This window comes from Acomys russatus, chromosome 8, assembly GCF_903995435.1.
Source record: "Acomys russatus chromosome 8, mAcoRus1.1, whole genome shotgun sequence".
In the NCBI taxonomy this organism is placed as follows: Eukaryota; Metazoa; Chordata; class Mammalia; order Rodentia; family Muridae; genus Acomys; species Acomys russatus.
The window spans coordinates 13803080-13821901 of record NC_067144.1 but is presented as its reverse complement, the minus strand read 5'-3'; the positions used below and the strand labels follow the sequence as shown (position 1 = coordinate 13821901).

Here is an 18822-nt window from a genome sequence, read left to right as displayed (position 1 = left end):
CTCTTGCTGAATTTCCGCTTTCTACAATGGCAGCAGCTGTAGGGGAGGGTTAACATTCAGCCCATAACAGAAGGGATGGGGGAGAGCTAGAGAGCTAGAGAGGGAGTGGGCCACTTGAGGACAACTGAAAAGACTGTCATAGTCTTATCTGGAGAGTTGAGGGGAGGTGTGTAAGGAGGTCCGGCACTGCTGTCCCCTGGTGAAAGCAGCCTGCCCCTTAGATTGTTCTATTTTCTCGTTCTCTTCCTTTTTTTATTTGGCCAACAACAACAACAGGGCTCATTCTTCATCAGGTAGGAGTTAGCCGAACAATAGTTTGGCTTTAGATTCAGGGTCAGAGTGCAGCTCCTTGTTTTCCGATAGGGTCCCTTCTTACACACACACCCATCAGCCATACAAGCGTCTAGACTACAAGAGGGCGATTTATAAGCCACACCCCTTACATAATTTCCCCTGGAAGTGGGGGGGGCTTCCGTTTTACTTTCTGTGTAGCACTTCTCTCTGCATCCTCACGCATCATCTGCTAGGTGGCCAGAGGGGCCACATCCCTGTCCACTCTACAGAATCCCATAAGGCCTGGCAGCATGGTGGAGTGCTACAATACCTGATGGGTGTGGTGAAAGGAGGACTGTAAACCTGAGTCCCAAACTAATGGGTTCCATTGTTACTTCATGTAGAAAGCTTAAACTATAATTATACATGATATTGCAACAGAGCACCCGCCCCCACAATTAACTTCCACTTAGTGTTGTATCACTGGGCTTCTGAGTGTATTTGTTTCTATATGCACCCCTCCCTCCTGCTCCTCCTCCCTTGCCCTCCCTCCCTCGCATTCCCTCCCTCCCTCCCTCCGTCCCTCCCTCCCTCCCTCCTGTTTTCCCTCTCTCCCTCTCCCCTAATACCCTCTCCTGAACCTGTTACAGGATCTCTAAGATGGCTTCTCTACTCAGTTTTCAACCTGAGCTTGGGCTTGAACGTTATTATGATAAAGGTCTTTCCTTTTCCTTTCTATTCTCTTTAGATTTTACCTTTAACTATAATTTCATTTTCTTTCGACTTGAGGTTATTTTTGTTGTGTGAGGCCATCTTCACATAGAGAAGTCCCATTTCTCTTACCTTGTTGCCAAAACTCTCCATGTTCATGCTCAAAACAGTGATGCTTAAAAGTGTAACCCCCCTTCACTTCCCCCCCCAACCCCTGCAAAGAAAACATCTCAGTTTGAATTAAGCTGCTAATTCTTTCTGAAACAGAGCAACCCAGGGGGATTTGGATAGTGAATGTGCAGGCTGGCGCCTTAGAGAAAGCAGGGAGAAATGTAGGATATTGTTCCTTTAAAAAAGTCTCCCTGAGGGAGTGGCCTCTCTGAGCCTGCCTGCTGACTGTCTTAGGGAAAGATGAATGAATTCGAGAAAGAAGGATTTTTAAAATTCTTTTAATTTGGAGACTCAGAGTGGGTTTTTTTGGTTGGTTTTGTTTTGTTTGTTTGTTGGTTGGTTGGTTGTTGTTGTTGTTTTGAGACAGGGTTTCTCTGTGTAGCCTTGGCTGTCCTGGACTCACTTTGTAGACCAGGCTGGCCTTGAATTCACAGAGATCTGCCTCCCAAGTGCTGGGATTAAAGGCATGTGCCACCACGGCCCAGAGTGGGTTTTATTTTCCCACATGCCTAGGGGAACTCATCAACCTCCCTGCTGGTGGAGGAAGGTTTTCTGGGTTCTGGTTTAGTATTCCAGCCTGTGGCTCACTGTGGTCTGACCCTCCTGTGTTTGCTTAGTTGTCAGGAGGAGAAGAGCCCTGTAACCAGGCCTGTAACTCATCATGCCGATATGACGTGTTGTGACGACAGATGTTTTCAATGGTGATGGCTCTAAATAGCTCCTGCGGGAGCCGCTGGTGTCTGTGCTCAGGGATGTCATGTCTGCCTGACCTGGTCTGGAACAGCAGTAGCCACTCCACGCACTCTGAGCAGGCCCAGAGTGGTTAGCCTAAGGCTGCAAGACCACAAGGGCACGCCACTAATGATGAGCTGGGGCACAGAGAGGGGCATAATAGATTCAGTTCTATTTGCTTTCTAGCTTACATTAACTAACAAATACTTTGCCATAATACAGAGTACCTCCTGACTTGATCTGACAATAAAACTCACTTCCAGGCATTAATTAATGTTTATTATTAGCATTTCATTCCTGTCTATGGGCTGAAAGTTCTTTGACAACATTTTATTATGATCCCAATGGTTCCTGTATTGGCCATAGCTGTAGAAAATTATGGTGAACCAAATGGCAAATGGGAGACTAACTGGTGTTGGAAAGAGGAAAAAGCCAGTTCTGTTTTGAAAAGGCATCAGGTGCCCACTGCAGAATTGGCTGTGAGGTGGCTCTTGCTGAATTTCCACTTGCAGTAGCTTTCTACAATGGCAGCAGCAGCAGACAGAACAGCACACAGGCAGGATCAAAGAAAGCTCTTGCACAGTGTGACATAGAAACTGGAACCTGCTGGGGATCCTGGGCCTAATTGCAGATGCTAATAAACAATGTTTTGGACGGCTGGGTATGCTATTGATTCTTGGAAGCTTAGATTTCGTTTAAGTCGTGATATCAAAGCTTTAAGTATTCTGCTTAAAAAAATCAATTATCACTTTTTATTCAGACAGGAACTCTCACAGAAGATGGGCTGGACCTCTGGGGGACTGTCCCGACTGCTGGCAACTGGTAGGATTCTAAGATGGGAGGTGTGGTGCCAGGTCACTGTGGGAAAGTTCAAATCCATCCTTGAGAGATTCACACTGGCTCCCACTTATTTCAACTCGTTTAATTAAATGCGCCCCAAGTCAGACAAAGAAAGCAGATCTGCACATTCAACATGAAAAAACGGAATAGAATGAGATAGATGAGTAAGGGGCCAAGTGATTAAAAAGCAAGACCATGTTAATTAAAGATTACAAGGCTTCCTGCGTGGCCGGGCAGACAGGTGTGTTCAGAGACCCAGAAAAAGGCTCCATTGCCTTCTTGTAGAGTTCACAGTCTAACGGGACGAAGACACATGAGTGAACTCACCGTAGATGTACCACACTTGCCATAAAAATTTTTACTATGAAGACATAAAAATCAGAATGGAGACAAAACAATAAAAAAATTCAATATAACATACAGCTCCGATTTTTATGACACATGATGATGGAAGGTAGAAAGTGATTTTGAATTTTAGGGCATCAATGATGACTCTCTGAAAATGATGGCATATGAGGTAGATTTTAAAGCACATCTAGGTAGAAATTTCACAGACCTGGGCTAAAGGCTGTTATGATAAAGCAAAGAAGATAACCATATAGATACATACATACCCCTGAGAAGAACAGGAGAGTGAGGGGGAGTGATCCTAGTTCCTTCCTGCACGGCTGGGGTGTGGCTTTGTGCCTTCTAACTGGTGATAGCCTCTGCTCTTCAGCATTGGTTCCCCTACTTTGGCTCCAAACGGTGGCTAATGCATCTGGAGAGTCAGAGAAACACCCAGACAGAGTTCAGCAAGCTAGTGATGGGGCCAGGTGCAGCACAGACACAGGGGGATGTTGCAGAAGATGGCCCAGGCTGAGCACAGCAAACGGTTTGATTTCTAGCTCTATTCATGTGTGTCTGCTTATGGCTGTTCAGACGTACTGATTAGGCTTCTGCCCAGAGGAGCAGGGTGCCTGTGGTCCAGGACAATGAAGGGGGAAGATGCTTTTCATACTCCTCACTCCCATCTTTCTCCGTGACCCTAGCACTCTGATGCTTTTAAGGGGTAGAATCCACTAAACCTAATCACCGTTCAGCTTGAACCTAAGAGGAGATAAAGGTAAATGATGCTACACTGTCAGTGGGGACAAGAGGCTTCAGTGGCAGGGTGTGTGGACTGGAAAGAAGTTTCAGAAAATGGTGGAAGACTCCAAGGAATAGATTCACGAGGATCAGTTCAACGCCTCTGCTTGCTTCCAGTTGCTTGGACCACTAAGCAGGCTTCTTCCTGCCCCAGTTGTCTCATGAATGCTGCTTAGAGTATGTGGCTCTTCAGAGAGCTCTCTGCTTTCATATGCAACATCACAAAAGTCCATGTGATTATATCTAAGGCCCCTGAAATTTGGGTTTTGATTGGCCAGCAGTAGTCTACGGCAAAGGGAAAACTCCATATCCAACTCAAGGAAGGGTTGTGTAAGCGTTACTCTGTGAGTAGGATGCTTTGGCTGAACATTGAAAAAAAACAAAAAACAAAAAACAAACAAACAAGAGAGCAGAGGACCATGAGCAGAAAAATCCCTGAACAAGTAGAGACAGAGCAAGAAGCTTAGTCGGCCTCTGGAATCAGAGCACAGAGGATATTGGTAGGATCAGCAGCCCGAAGGTGAGCTAGAGCTGGGATGGGTGTGGCCTTGATTACCAGATGATGTGTTTGAGTGTGATGCCTTTCACCCAAGAAATCTGTATGCAGCCCTGGGTACATAGTCACCAAAAATAAATACACAAACCAAACACTTACTGATAGTGAATCACAAATTTATTTTAAACCTATGCTTTATATACACACAGTTTTACCATGTACTAAAGACAAAAGCAAATTTACGTAGTAACAAGGTGACTGTTCTTGTTTTTCAATGATGAATTAAATCTTGGCTGAATATTTGATACACTAGGAGCGTCCTTGGGGTTTCTCAGATTTGATGAGTGCTGCTGTTGTTGTCTTTTAACATTTAAAGGGATTTTTAAGGATTTATTTTATGTGTCTGTTTGGGTCCCAAGCATAGGCATGTACACCAGGTGTGAACGCGGAGCTCCCAAAATGGCATCGGATGCCTTTGAACTGCTGGTACTGATGGCTGTGAGCTGCCAAGTGGGTCCTGGGATCTGAGCCCAGGCCCTCTGAAGAGTCTTCATCAGTGCTTTGATCTTGTAATTGTCGCTACTAAGAAGGCTGCCTTATGTAAATACATATTACAAAAAGACAGAAGTGTGTGTAAGGCCAGATGGTTCAGTCCTGACTCCAAGACAACATTCACTGAATGCTTTTACTAATGGAACTCAAGATCCTGGTGACTCAAATAGCAAATTTTAAAACAAACATGCTAATATTATACCACGAATGGGGCGTTAACTTAATGCATGCTAAGGAATGACAGTGGGGAAACACTGCAAGTCTTTGTTTTCCATGACCAAACCATCATGTTCTGTAGCTGGAAGTTTTGTGTGTATAATACAAACGCTGTGATTTATAATGCAACAGCAGTCTACGTTCTGGGCTTGGCTTGATTCTGCCTGGTGCACTGGTGTGCACTGTGCAACCCAGGCATGTTGTGTGTCCAGAACAAAGGCTGTGGTGAAGCCACGGGAGGCAGCGTGGGTTAGCACTGCACGAAGCATCTTGGCTTCATCACTCGTTTTGATTTTGGATTAGTTTGTGGTTGTTGACGTTCAGAAACATTTCACTGTAGCCATAATTTTCCCCAGCACCTGCAGTCATTTACTTAGTCCTATATGGGCTATGCCCAGAGTTTAAGAAGCAATAGTATAGAATACAGGAAAGTCACCGAAGGGGCCAAGGGTAAGAGGCATCTACCTGGGGTGCTGCCTTGGTAAGATTTAAAGGGAGGCGTATGCTAATGGCCTTTATTGAAGATTTTAATATTATCTTCTTAACCAGTTTCCAGGCAGTCCACAGTTTTGCCTCAGGCGAGACTGTGCCCTGGGGCCCGCTGTGTGCAGCCATGACCAGCTGCCATTCCCTGATCCTTCTTGACGGGACCATCCAAGGAGACCCTTTGGACCTCAAAATGTTTGAAGGCACTGGCTGGGTAAGGTGATGGTTGTACCAATCATTTAAACGAGAACTTGAAGAAACCTTTATTGGCAGAAGTGGACCCTTTTGAATTCAGTTACCAATCTAGAAAATGGTCAGACTTTATCATTAGCTATTGTTATAAATGAGCAATCCTTACAAATGCGTGTTTTAAAAATTTTATTATTATGTATTCATCATAAAAAGTGATGAGATTTATAATGACATTTTCTTCAATATTACGTGCTTTGATGGACAGATCTTCCCTCCACTATCCTTCCGCTTTGTAAATAGTCTTCTATGTGTGTACATTGTGTGTGTGTGTGTGTGTGTGTGTGTGTGTGTGTGTGTGTGTGTGTGAAGTGTATGTAATCTAAGCCCCACATATGAGAGAAAACATGCAATACATGGTTTTCTGAGTTTGGCTTATTTCATTTAATGTCATCTCCCATTGCATCAATTTTCATGCCAAGTGACATAATTTCATTTTAGTAATGAGTAGTACTCCACTGTGTAAACATGGCAGTTTCCTTAGCCTCTTACTCACTTGTGGACACTTAGGCTGTTCATCTTCACTGCTGTAGACTGCCATAATGTAAGCAGGATCGTATAGAAGTTCGGTTTTTACTGATTTTAATAGTAGCTGGACAATTGACATTACTACCAACAGTATATAAAGGTTCCCTTTTCTCTGAGTCCCTATCAGCATTTGTTGTGGCTACCTGCTCTCTATGTTCTGTTAGTCTCCTTGGATGTGCAGCTCGTTAATGACATGCCGTCCCATTTGTCAGTGCTTGCTCCTATTTCCTGAGCTGTTGGAATCTTTCTCTGAAAACCCACACCCATGGCTATGTCTTGAAGTGTTTCCCGCTCCCTCCAGGAAATCTAAAATTTCAGATATTACATTAAAGTCTTTGATGCATTTTGAATCAATATTTTCACCAGGTAGGCGATATGAATCTAGTTTTATTTTACATGTGCAAGTCCAGGTTTCCCAGGACTATTAGTATTTTTATATGTGTACATACACACACACACACACACACACACACACACACACACACACACACACACTCAAGAATCAGATGGCTGTAACTGGTTTATCACTGTGTGGATCTATTTTCTTGCTCTGCATTCTGTGTTTGTGTTAGTACTATGTTTTGTTTCCATGGATCTGTGGTATAATTTGAAATCAGCTGTTGTGACACCTCCACCATTGCTTTCTTCTTTGGATTGCTTTGGTTCTTTGCAGTCTTTTGTGCTTCCAAATGAATTCTATTATTGCACTTTTTCTAGTTCTGTGGAAAACATCTTTGGGATTTTTATGGAGATCAAATTAAGTCTGCAGGCTGCTTTCGGTAATATGGCAATTTCTATAATATTGATTCTGCCAATCAATGAACATAGGAGATTTATCCATCTTCTAGTGTCTTTTTCAATTTTGTTCAATGATGCTTAAAAGTTTTTTATTGTAAAGGGTTTTCACATCCTTGGTTAAGCTTATTCCTAGTTATTTTTTAGTTTTTCAGCAATACATCAGTTTAACTAAGTGTATTTGATTCAGCAAGGGAAAAAAGTGATATAGAGTATTAAAAAAAAAAGTCTAGATTCAGAAGACAATTATACCTACCCTCTTCAATTCTACTTCATTCTTTATTAAAGAATAAGGCATTATTCTTTAATATTTTAATTAACCCTCAATATCTTGTGTCATGTTTATTGCAAACAGACAACATTTGGAATCTCATAGTTTGCTTGTTAACACAGAAGTTCTTAAGCATCTCTATGGGGACAGAGTATAATTTTTAAAAGATCTATACTAATTTTGCTGTGTAATCAATTTTGTAGAATGCTGTCTACTGAATAACACTGGGTTGTCCAGCTGGCTTAGCCTCCACACACAGCGATAAAATGCCGAGAAGATCAGAGGTGATCTTGGAGAGGCCCCTCAAGTATTTCTTATATGCAAATAAACTCTGATGGAGGGATGACAGCCTGGTAGCATCCTAAGACTCTAGACACAGAGTGAGGGACAGCAAGCTTGGGGCCATTGATTACCACCAGTTACATTTCTGGATGGAAAAGTCAGAAATAACTGAGACTCTTTTATATTTGTTTAAAAATAAACTTCACTACACAATCTTGAGCAGTTTATGTCTATTTTAACCCTCTATGTTACCTTGTCTTACTCCAAGCAAACGTCTCAGCAATACTTGCACTTTGTAGCTTTCCTTGGCTCCAGATTCTTCCTTCTGATCTTTCTTGGACCTCTCCCCTTGGCTGAATCCCCTACTTACTCCTCTAACTCCTCCTCCCATGGCTGCAGGAAGTCCAGCCCTGTTCTATCCCCTGTCCAGCGACTGACTATAAGCTGCTTTATTGACATACCAGGGAACAATTGGAGAGCAGTGTTTACCGGACACTGAAACAGAAATCAGAATTTAAATTACACAGTAACCTTATGCTTACAGAATATTGCTATTATTTCTTAAGAATTTTGTACAACATATGCTAGGTATGCTTTGAGGCTGTTACGGATGAGATTATTTTATGATTTTCTTATTGTTGTTGATTTTATGTCCTGCTATTCTTAATGGCAGTTTAATGGCAGGGGCATTTAGGCACTTAAGTATAGGAACATGTCATCTGCAAACAGGGTTAATTTGACTTCTTCTTATTTGAAATCCTTTAATTTTTCATTTCCATTACTATTTGGCTAAGCCTCGAACTGCTGTATTGAGTAAGAGTGGAGAAAACCTCATTTTTACTTTTCTAGGAGATTCCCCTCCCCCATTTGGTCTCATGCTGGCTGTATGGTTGACATATATGGGAGTCTTTGCAAATGTCACAGCCAGCAGGATGTTGAGCCAAGGAAGGCAAGAAGGAAATTCGGTTTAACACCACCCAGTAGCTAGTGTTGTTACAAACCATGAGAGTTTGACAGTAGGTAGTTTATTTGATGCATATTTAAGCATAGATATCAATTTGGTAAAAAAAAAAAAAAAAAAGCTTCCTGGTGATAAGTAACTCAGTCTCTAGTGCACAACAAAGCTTTTGACATGATTACATCAAAATACAAGTAACCTCCTCCATAACGATGGGTTCTATAGATTAACTAAGAAAGCAAGCTCAAGGTAAAAAAGCTCATGATAAAGGTCTGGGGGAGGAGAGTGCTATAGATTGACTAAGATTTTTAAAAAAAACACTCAATGTAAGGGTCTAGGGGAGCTGTGGGACATAGGGGTGCTAGTGGAGCTAGGAGGTGTGCAGAGGTCGCCAGGATATCAACCCCATCCATTCACATAAGATTTCTCTAGTTCTTGTCTGTGAGCACAAGTACCTACGTGACCCTCCACTCACAATAGCCATTATTTTGTTGATGTATATTTGTTATGTTCCCACTTTCTCCAGAGCTGTTGTCACGAAGGCATGCTAAACTTTGTCAAATGTCTTTTTTTTTGCATCCATTGAAATAATAAGTGATTCCTGTCTCCAGCCCATCCACGTCTGTTTCATTTAGTGATCATACACACCTAACTGTCCTTGCAGCTCTGGGGTGAAACCATTTCATTATGTTATCTGATCTTTCCAATGTCTTTTTCAATTTGGTTTACAAATATCTTATTGATAATTTTTGGAATAATGTAATCACAGCAATTAGTCTATAGCTGGGTAAACTTTTTATTGGGGCCTTAAACACTGTCAGGGTAATACTGGCTTTATATAATTAGTTCACTTTGGTTTCTTTTCTATTTATTATATGAAATAATTTGAGGCGTGCTGGAATCAGATCTCTAAAAGTCTGGTAAAATGCGGCATTGAGTTAGTCTGCTCTTGCCTTGCCTTGGTTGGGAGACATTTTTTCTGCTGCTGATCAATTTTTATTGGTTGTCATGGAGCTGTTTAGGCTATTTCAATTCCCTTGATTTAACATAGTTGACGTATTGCTTCTAGATTTTGCAGAATTTTGGAGTATATATTTTCAAAGTATTTCCTAGTGATCAGATTGTGTGATAATCTGTTGTAATCTTTCCCTTTCGTATCTGCATTTATTAATTTGGATCTTCTATTTGTGCCAATAGCTTTGAGTAAGGCTTTATTGAACCTGTTTGTCTTTTTAAAGAACCAATCCTCTTTGTTTGTTTGTTTGTTTGTTTTTGGGTTTTTGGTTGTTGTTGTTGTTTTTTTTTTTTCCCCTTTAATCTTCATTTTATTGACTTCGCCCCTACTCTTAATTTATTTTCATCTACTGCTTTTGGCTTTGGCTTATTCTTGTGTTTTTATGAGGTAAACCATTAAGTTATGTATTTGAGGTTTCTCTGACTTTTAGGTGTAGAACACCAGACCAATTCTGTCCCTTAGAACTAACTCTTTTGTGTCCTAAAAGTTCTAATAAATCATGTTTTTATTTTTATTGACTCTCCTGATTTTTAATTTCCTCCCTGACTTTTTCAGTGACACATTGATCATTCCAGAGAGTATTATTTATTACCCACATATATGTGTAGCTTTTCCTGCTATTGATTTTTATTTTATTTTTTTATTCTACTGTCTACTGATAAGATTTAAGACATGTATCTTTTTTAAAGACTTGCTTTATGGCACAAAGTATGATGTGTTTTTCTTGAGAAATTTCCACAGGCTGTTGACAACAATGGATATCCTCATCTGATAGCTAGACTGTTCTGCAGATGTCTGTTAAATCAATACGTTTGATCTGTTTGATTTATGCAACTGTTGAGTAATAAGCTTTTTTGTTTTGTTTTGTTTTGTTTTCTTCTGGCTGAGGTGTTTTATCCATTAATGAAAGTAGAGAATTCACATAATACTATTGTATGTGGGCCTATCTGTCTTTTTAAATGTTTTTTTTTTTTAATTGGGTACCTAGACACTGAACCTCTATCTTTAATGCTTTACAAATTTTTAATGAATTTTACAAATTTGTTTTGTAATGCGTACTGTCCCCCTTTATTTATTCTGACTAATTTTGGTTTGAAATCTACTTTGTAGATAAGAATGGCTAATCCTGCCTGTTTTCTGCATCTATCTGACGTAGGGTACATAGCTTTCCATTCTTTGATTTTCTGTGTGTGTTTACCAATGAAATGTGTTTCTTGCAGCCAGCAAATAGTTGGATATTTTGTTCTGATTCAGCTGGTCTGTGTCTTTTAATTAGAGAGCTGAGAGCATTAATATTGGGGGTTATTATTGAGATATGCTTGTCATTTCTTTTACTTCTATTTATACTTTTCCTGGTTGGTTTGAAAACTATTTTTTCTTTTTGCTGACCATTAGAGCTTGCTGGTTTGTCGAATTGGGAATATTTGAGTCTTTCCTAATTGTTATTTATTTTTCTGTTCTTATGGGATTTTCCTTTTGTTGTGCTCTTATGTTGTGACTATATTCTATCTCTGTATGTAGAATCCTTGTAAATATCTTCTGAAGTTCTGGCTTAGCGGCTATACTTTAGTTTTAGCTTTAGGCTAACAAGTAATTCTACTGGGTATGATAATTTTGATGGGTAGTTCCTACTTCAGGACTTGAAATGGTTCCTTTTCTGCTTTCCTGGATTTGGGGCTTTTTGCTGAGAAGTTTGATGTTATTCTGATAGTTTTGTTGTTACTAGAAAGTTGTTATTTCTCTCTTGCAACTTTTAATGTTGCTTTTTTTATTCTGTTGTTTTAACTTTTTTGTTTTAACATTTCAGTGCTAACCTATCTTTAGTTTTTTGTTCGTTTATTTGGTTTTGGTCTTGTTTATTTAGGGTTCTAAATGCCATACATATATACATACATACACATATATACATCATATACACATCCCTAATTGGGGGGAATTGTATTTTCTAGTTTTATTGAATAGTTCTTCTATGCCTGTAATTTTTATGGCAACTCTCTCCTTCTATCCCTATAAACTGTGAAGTTTTCTCTGTTGATCATGTCACAGATTTCCTGCAAGCTGTGACCATGTTTGTTTTTTTTTTAAATTACTATCTGAATATAGTGTGTGTGTGTGTGTGTGTGTGTGTGTGTGTGTGTGTGTGTGTGTACAAGTATTGTGCAGGACAGAGGACAACATTAGGTACAGTCTTCATCTTCTGCCGAATCCTATTTGTTGCTGTGTATATCAGGCTATCTGGCCCACCCACTTCTGTGGATTTTCCTGTCTCTGCATCTTAGCTCACAGTAGGAGTGCTGGGTTTATAGGCAGATGGGACTGTGTCTGGCTTTATGTGGATTCTGGGGGTCAAGTCTTCATTCTTGCCAACAAGCACTGTACCTATTGAGCTATTTCCTCACCCTCTAAATCAATTTTTTTTGCTTCATTTATCTGCTTGTTTAATTCTTTGTGAAGTCACTAAGAAATTTTAAAAGTGAGATTCTGAATCATTTGTCTGTCATTTCAGTGTCTTGTTAGTTTTTCTTCCCCAGGTGTATAGGAACTATAAGCCGTTGGAGGTGTTGTTGCTTTATTTTATTTGTGATTTACAGGTCTATTTGGGTAGACCTATCTTTCATGGTTTTCCCCTTCTTTTGTGGATTTTGTTTCATGTGGGTCTTATTACTGAGGTCATGTCTAAGAGCATCAGAAAACACAAATAGTTACATTATAATATGTAATATAACAGCAGCAAACTTAGAGCTATAGAGTAGCAGCCAAATAATAAGAGTACATGAGGAACTGTACAGAAGGGTTGCAGCATTAGGAAGGTTGAGAACCACTGCTCAAGAGCATTCTAACTGTGACAACAATAGCCTGACACACACACAAAAGCTACTTAGGGCAGAAAGAGGTTTGTTTCAGCTTAAAATTCTAAGTTACAGCTCATCAATGTGGAGGAGTCAAGACAGGAACTTCAAGCAGCTAGTAACATGACATTCACAGTCAAGAACACAGAGAGAGGAATGCTCACTTGCTTGCTTGCTTGTATTCTCTTTGACTTTTCCTGCTGTTGTGCAGTTCAGGGAATGGTGCCACCTGCAGTGAGCGATGTTTTCTCATAGCCCTTAACTAAGACAATCCCTCCAGGGGCTGAGGAGATGGCTCAGTGCTTAAGAGCACTCACTGGCTGCTCTTCCAGAGGTCCTGAGTTCAATTTCCAGCAACCACATGGTGGCTCACAACCATCTATAATATGACCAACATACTCACACATAAAACCAACAAATAAATCTTGAGAAAGACAGAGAGAGAGAGAGAGAGAGAGAGAGAGAGAGAGAGAGAGAGAGACAGAGAGAGACAGAGAGAGACAGAGAGAGACAGAGAGAGACAGAGAGAGACAGAGAGAGACAGAGAGAGACAGAGACAGAGACAGAGAATCCCTACAGACATGGCTACAGGCCAACCCAATAATTTGTCCCTAATTGAGACTCTCTTCTTAGATGATTCTAGGTTTTGTCAAATTAATAGTTAAAGCTAACTATCACATCATACAGAGTTCCTTTCAGAATCAGATTTCTCTTCAGTCACAGCCTGTGAGGTAGACAGTGGCATTGTTGCACCTCCTCCAGCATCTGCTCCTGCAGTACCTCTTGTTGTTATTATTATTATTAACGTATGAATATTATTTGAATGAATTCTGGTCTTGTCCTAACAGGATATATCAACCTCTGTTTCAAAGAACTCTGTTAGAGCACAACATCATATAGGAATCCATAAGTTCATAATTTGGGGAAATGCTCTTTAAATAAAGTTAAATCTAGTTTTTGAATAAGGATCTTCTCAAATATACTGTGGTACATTTTGAATATTCAAGAGAGGATATGGCATGCAGTCTCCACAAAACTCATGTAACCCTAAATCCTTCTAGATAGTCCAAAAGATGATACCAATGTCTCCAGACAGCTGTGTGGAAATACTAGTTTAAATCAGACTCCCAGCTACAGCTATAAAACACTTGCAAAGTGAAAAGTGCAAGTGAGGCACTGAGTTGGTCATTTCAATTGTTCTCAGGTGATTTAAATTTAGGTAGCCACAGTGGGCTGGTAGCTGCTGTACTGCATGGTAGAGGTTCATCCACCAACATAGATGGTCCTTGTTCTAACTAGTCCTGTTTTTTGAGCTGAGTGTGACTGACAGTTGAAGGACACAAACCATAAACCTATCCTGGATGCTCCTGTGACAGTGCAGTTTGCCTTCCTCTCCCCCATCCCTGGCTATGTGGATGTAGAACCAAGAATATTAGCCCTTCATCCCATCGGTGCGTTTGACTTAACACCTCCTCCACAGGCTTGGGTGAGCACTGAGATTGTAAAGGACTTTGGGCACTGCAAATTGTCAAACACATAGCAAGTATTCATTAACAAGCACCTCGATTAGAAACATTCTGCTGACCTGCAAAAAAAGGGGGGGCTTCTTTGACACTTCGTGGTATTTAAAAAGCAGGAAAAGGCTGGAGAGAGCGCTCAGGTGGAAAAGTGCTTGCCTTGCAAACACAAGGGTCTGAGTTTAACCCCCAGAACCAAGGTAAAAGATGGGCATGGTGTTGCACACTTGCAATCCTAGTGCTGGGAGGCAGAGACAAATGCATCTCTGGGGCTTGTTGGACAAATAGCTTAGCTGAATCAGAGCCCTGGGTTCCAATGGGAGAACCCTATCTAAAACACATAGTGGATGCTGCATGCACCAGCCTACAAACCTGGGTGCGTGTGTGCACACACACAGACACACAGACACACACACACACACAGACACACACACACACACACATTTAAATCTGGTCACCAGACCATGAAACGTACCTCACAAGAAGCTAATGCAAAGATGACTAATGGGAGTGCTTGGCTTTCTAGAAGTCTGATGCTTTAAAAAGGGAAACCTGCTATAAAGGAAAATTCCTAAAACCTGGAAGTTGAGATGAGAGTGTTGGCTCCAGAGACGGTTTTGATGCAAAGACAGAATAGTGTCCAATTCTGTGGATCTTGACGAAGGACAATCAACGAACTGCCTGCCAGTTTCTAATCCCAGCAGAACTGATGGAGGGATGACCCGAAGCCATTGTTACTATGAGTGACTTGGATCCTGATCCTACTAATGTCTCCTTCTACCTGCACAAAAGACAACATACCAATCGGGCTTTTGTTTGTGCCCACAAATCTCTACTACCATCTCTGTAGGAACTGCCAAGATGGTCGCGCCCGCCTCTAACCAAAGCAGTTTTCACTAAGGTTTAGTCTGGGTTTGATGGAGCCTGGAGTTAAATATCCTTTGTTATCTGAGAGACTTCTAAATGTTAAAAGGAGAGGGGCAACAGCCTTATAGATTATTAAGACCAATATAGCAAATTTATTTCCCGTATTTTAATATTGGTTAACATTGATATCTCAATAACACAAATGACTGTATTTGGATGTTTTATCCAATGCATAAAACCCACTTTCGAATGTGCTTTCAAATTTGGTAGCAGCCAACTACTAGCTTTCTAGCTAAGTGAATTAGACCAGTAACACAGATGTACCATAAAAATGTGCCCTTGCCTTTATCTCAGGACACAGCTGTTCACACAGCTGAGAGCTGTTGTGCTCAACAACACTAGAGAACAGTTCTCTTCTTCTAGTCACTGGACAGAGCCACCAGGAAGAGCAGTGCCCCCCCCCCCATCTGGCATGTTCCCATGCATTGCCACTTTAATGTATAGATATAGTATTTCTGGCCTCTCGACATTTTTACAATAAAGTCCTTTATTGTCGATGAAAACAGCAGAAATTTGACAATGACTGCATTTAAGGAAATATCTGGAAAGAGAAGCTACACGAAAAGGGTTTTCAAAAAATATTATCATATTGTGCGAAAAAAAATATTTCTTCTCATTTGTCTCCAAGGAATCTTATAAATGTTTCATTTTATTACAGACTATGGAAGCTTGCCAAGTGGCCTCCTGCAAATTTGGTGCGTCAGATTCAAGCACAGTAATAAAGCCAGGACCAAAAGCCAGTCAGGTATGATTTTCCTCCTTAGGTCATGCATTTCTTTCCCCCAAACACTGGAGAAATATCTCTGCTTCGCACACATTTCACATTTCTACTGCTTAGCTTTCTCCTAATAAATTCCCTAGCTCGTACGGCCATGCCTTCAGCCCTGACTTCGCTCATTAGTGTTTTCAGCAAACACTCGGTGAGTGTCTGTGGATGCTGGAGCACTAATGCAGACTTCACAATAAGCCCTGCTGGACTCTGCATGGGAAGAGCACACAGTGGTCAGAAATCAATACAAGTGCAAGTCAGCGCAGCACACCCTGCCAAGTGCTGTAATAAAGGCTGACAAACGAGCTGTGGGAGACCAGAGCTGGGAATGAGTCATGTTTCTGGGAAAAAGAAGGCACCATATCCCAGAGGATGGCCTGGAGGGAGATTAGGATTTCTCCGGGCAGCCTCTGGTAAGGGCTTTGGAGACCAGATAACATATTGATGTAGTCACCCTTGAATGGGCCAGAAAACTATAAGCACGGCAGTAAATATAATATGCTGTGGGGTGGCTGGGCACACTGGAGGGTATAGAGCCTTTTGGTTACTGGTCATGCATCTGCTGAGTAGAGAAAGCTCAAAGGCTTTTCAGTCTCTTTCCCTTTGATGTCCTTGCAGAGTCCCGTGGACACAATCACCATCTTGCGCCAGTTTCCGTTTTCCTCTGGCCTGCAGAGGATGTCTGTGATCGCCCAGCTGGCTGGTGACCTCAACCTGCAAGTCTACATGAAGGGCGCCCCGGAAATGGTGGCCAGGTTCTGCCGCCCTGAAACAGGTACTGACGGTTTTTTTTTTTTTTTTCTCTTTGAAGAGTATAAAAGAATCTTTTCAAGGCCAATTATAGAAAGCAAACTTCTGCGCCACTACAAGGAGGCACCTGAGGACACAAGCTACCACAGCCAACAAAAGGGACAGGTCGAGTTGTAGATGGGCCAAAGGGGCACAGGAAGTCCTGTTGGGCAGAGGGCGAGAGGTGAAGGTGCAAAGGTAGAGAATAAACTTCTGGCAGTCACACAGCCAGCAGAGTACAGGCACAGTGGGGCACCAGGGAAGAAGATGTAGAGAGAAGTTGCGGGGCGGGGGCTGTAGTTGTGGGGGGAACACATGGACTGGAGAAGTAGGGAGCGCAAGATTAAGAAGCATTGGGAGAAAAGCTAGGGTGAGATTCGAACACTTGACCAGATCTGAAGAACAAGGTAGTCGGTCAGCTCCAGGCAAGGGAGACAGTGCTGGCTCTGCTATTAGAAGCTGAGAGAGAGAGAGAGAGAGAGCAGTGGAGAGGAAATAGTGTGCACCTATGCGTGCATATTTGTGTATCTATGTGTGTGTCTGTGTATGTGTGTTTGTGTGTCTCTCTGTGTGTTGTATGTCTGTGTGTGTCTATGTGTGTGCAGTTGTATATCTATGTGTTTGTGTGTCTCCGTGTGTGTGTGTGTGTGTGTGTGTGTGTGTGTGTGTGTATCAAAGGAAAACATGTGGTGTCTTATCTCTCTTCCCATCATATAGGTCCCAGGACTCACACTCAGGTCATCAAGTTTGGAACCTTATATCTGCTGTGCCATTTCCACATCCCAGGGGATTTTTAAAAATTAATTTTTTCTTTTATAGATTATTTTTAAACTATGTATTCTGATTATGATTGCCCCTCTTCCAACTACTCCTAGTTCCCTCCTGTCTCCCCTCCCATCGTGATCCACACTCTTTCTGCCTCTTGTTAGAAATGAACAGGCATCTAAGAAAAAAGATAAAACAAAATCAAACAAAGCAGAAGAAGGAAAAAACAAAAACAAACAGAAGGAAAGAAGCCAAAGGGAAAAAAACCATAAGAAACATATAGATGCAGAGACACACATGTTCGCACACATGGGAATCCCATCAAAACACAAAACTGGAAGCCATAATATTTTTGCAGAGGGCCTATAAGGTATTTTTTTTTAAGCCCTGACACAGTCTTATGAGACAAAGAACCTCCAAAGATGCCTGCTCAAAGATGATGAATTCAGTCTGTGTTGTCCATCTACCACTGGACAGTTGGCCTACTTGTTTATCTACGGAAACTCCCTTGGAGAAAACTAGTTTTTCATTTGCAAGTGGCAATCAATTGGACCTAGCTTCTGGGCTAGGGATGGGCGGAGCATGTGTCCACTTTTCCGCTCAGCTCTAGGACCCCATCTGGTGCAGCCCTGAGCAAGCCTGTGCGTGCTGCCTCAGTCTCTGTGGGTCCCTACGTGCGTTAGCCTAGCTATGTTTATCAGCCCTTGTTTCTCTGGTGTCCTGTATCCCCTTCGCCTCCGGCACTCACTCCACATCCTTTTCTGCAGTGCTCTCTGAGTCCTTGGGGAGGGATTTGATGGAGATAGTCCACGTACGGCTGAAGGTTCCAAGGTCTCTCACTCTCTGCGGTGTCTGGTCTGGGTCTGTCTCTATTCTCATCTGTGAAGGAGGAAGCTTCTCTGATGATAGCGGAGGTAGGCACTGATCTATGAGTTTAACGCAGCGTCACTGGAGACATTTCATTTGCTAACTTCCCTTAGCAGAACAGTAGCATTTGGTCTCCCCTGGACCACTGCCTGTCTAGTCTAAGGTTCTTGGCCACCCAAGCAGTGTTGGGTATTGGTTCTTTCTCGTGGAGTAGGCCTTAAATCAAATTATATCTTGGTTGGGAATATTTTTAACAGAGAAATACCTTTTTAAAATGTGATTAGACTAAACTAGATGATATTAAATGGTTTTTCCAGAAAATTTTGTCCTTTTAGTCTAGACTCTGAGATGAGCTGTGTTATTTAATATTCTCCCAAATATGTGCACATTCTAACCGATAGACAAAATTGTTAGAAAATTGTCACATTCAGATAAATTCATTTGGATGAAAGTGGCATTTTTCTCCTGGCTTTCATCTTGTTATGATTGCAGACAGCCACTAACTGTGTGTAGAATTCTAGATTTTATGAATGTTGACTCCAACTTCTACATTTGGATTTTGTCTAGTTTAATCTTAGAAGCATCCCTTTATAGGCCAAGGATGAGGGATTTGTCAAGCATGCACAGGATATGGGT

The 18822-nt window shown here is 41.4% G+C and overlaps 1 protein-coding gene across 1 annotated transcript in view; it reads left to right on the top strand.

Annotated features, from left to right (window-relative positions):
* Atp13a5 (ATPase 13A5) overlaps window positions 1-18822 on the top strand; it is a 123464-nt gene that overhangs the window by 57442 nt on the left and 47200 nt on the right. The window contains exons 13-16 of the mRNA XM_051150809.1: window positions 2648-2709; window positions 5669-5819; window positions 15655-15741; window positions 16384-16540. Coding sequence (XP_051006766.1) covers window positions 2648-2709; window positions 5669-5819; window positions 15655-15741; window positions 16384-16540 — 457 coding nt within the window. The remainder of the gene's footprint in view (window positions 1-2647; window positions 2710-5668; window positions 5820-15654; window positions 15742-16383; window positions 16541-18822) is intronic.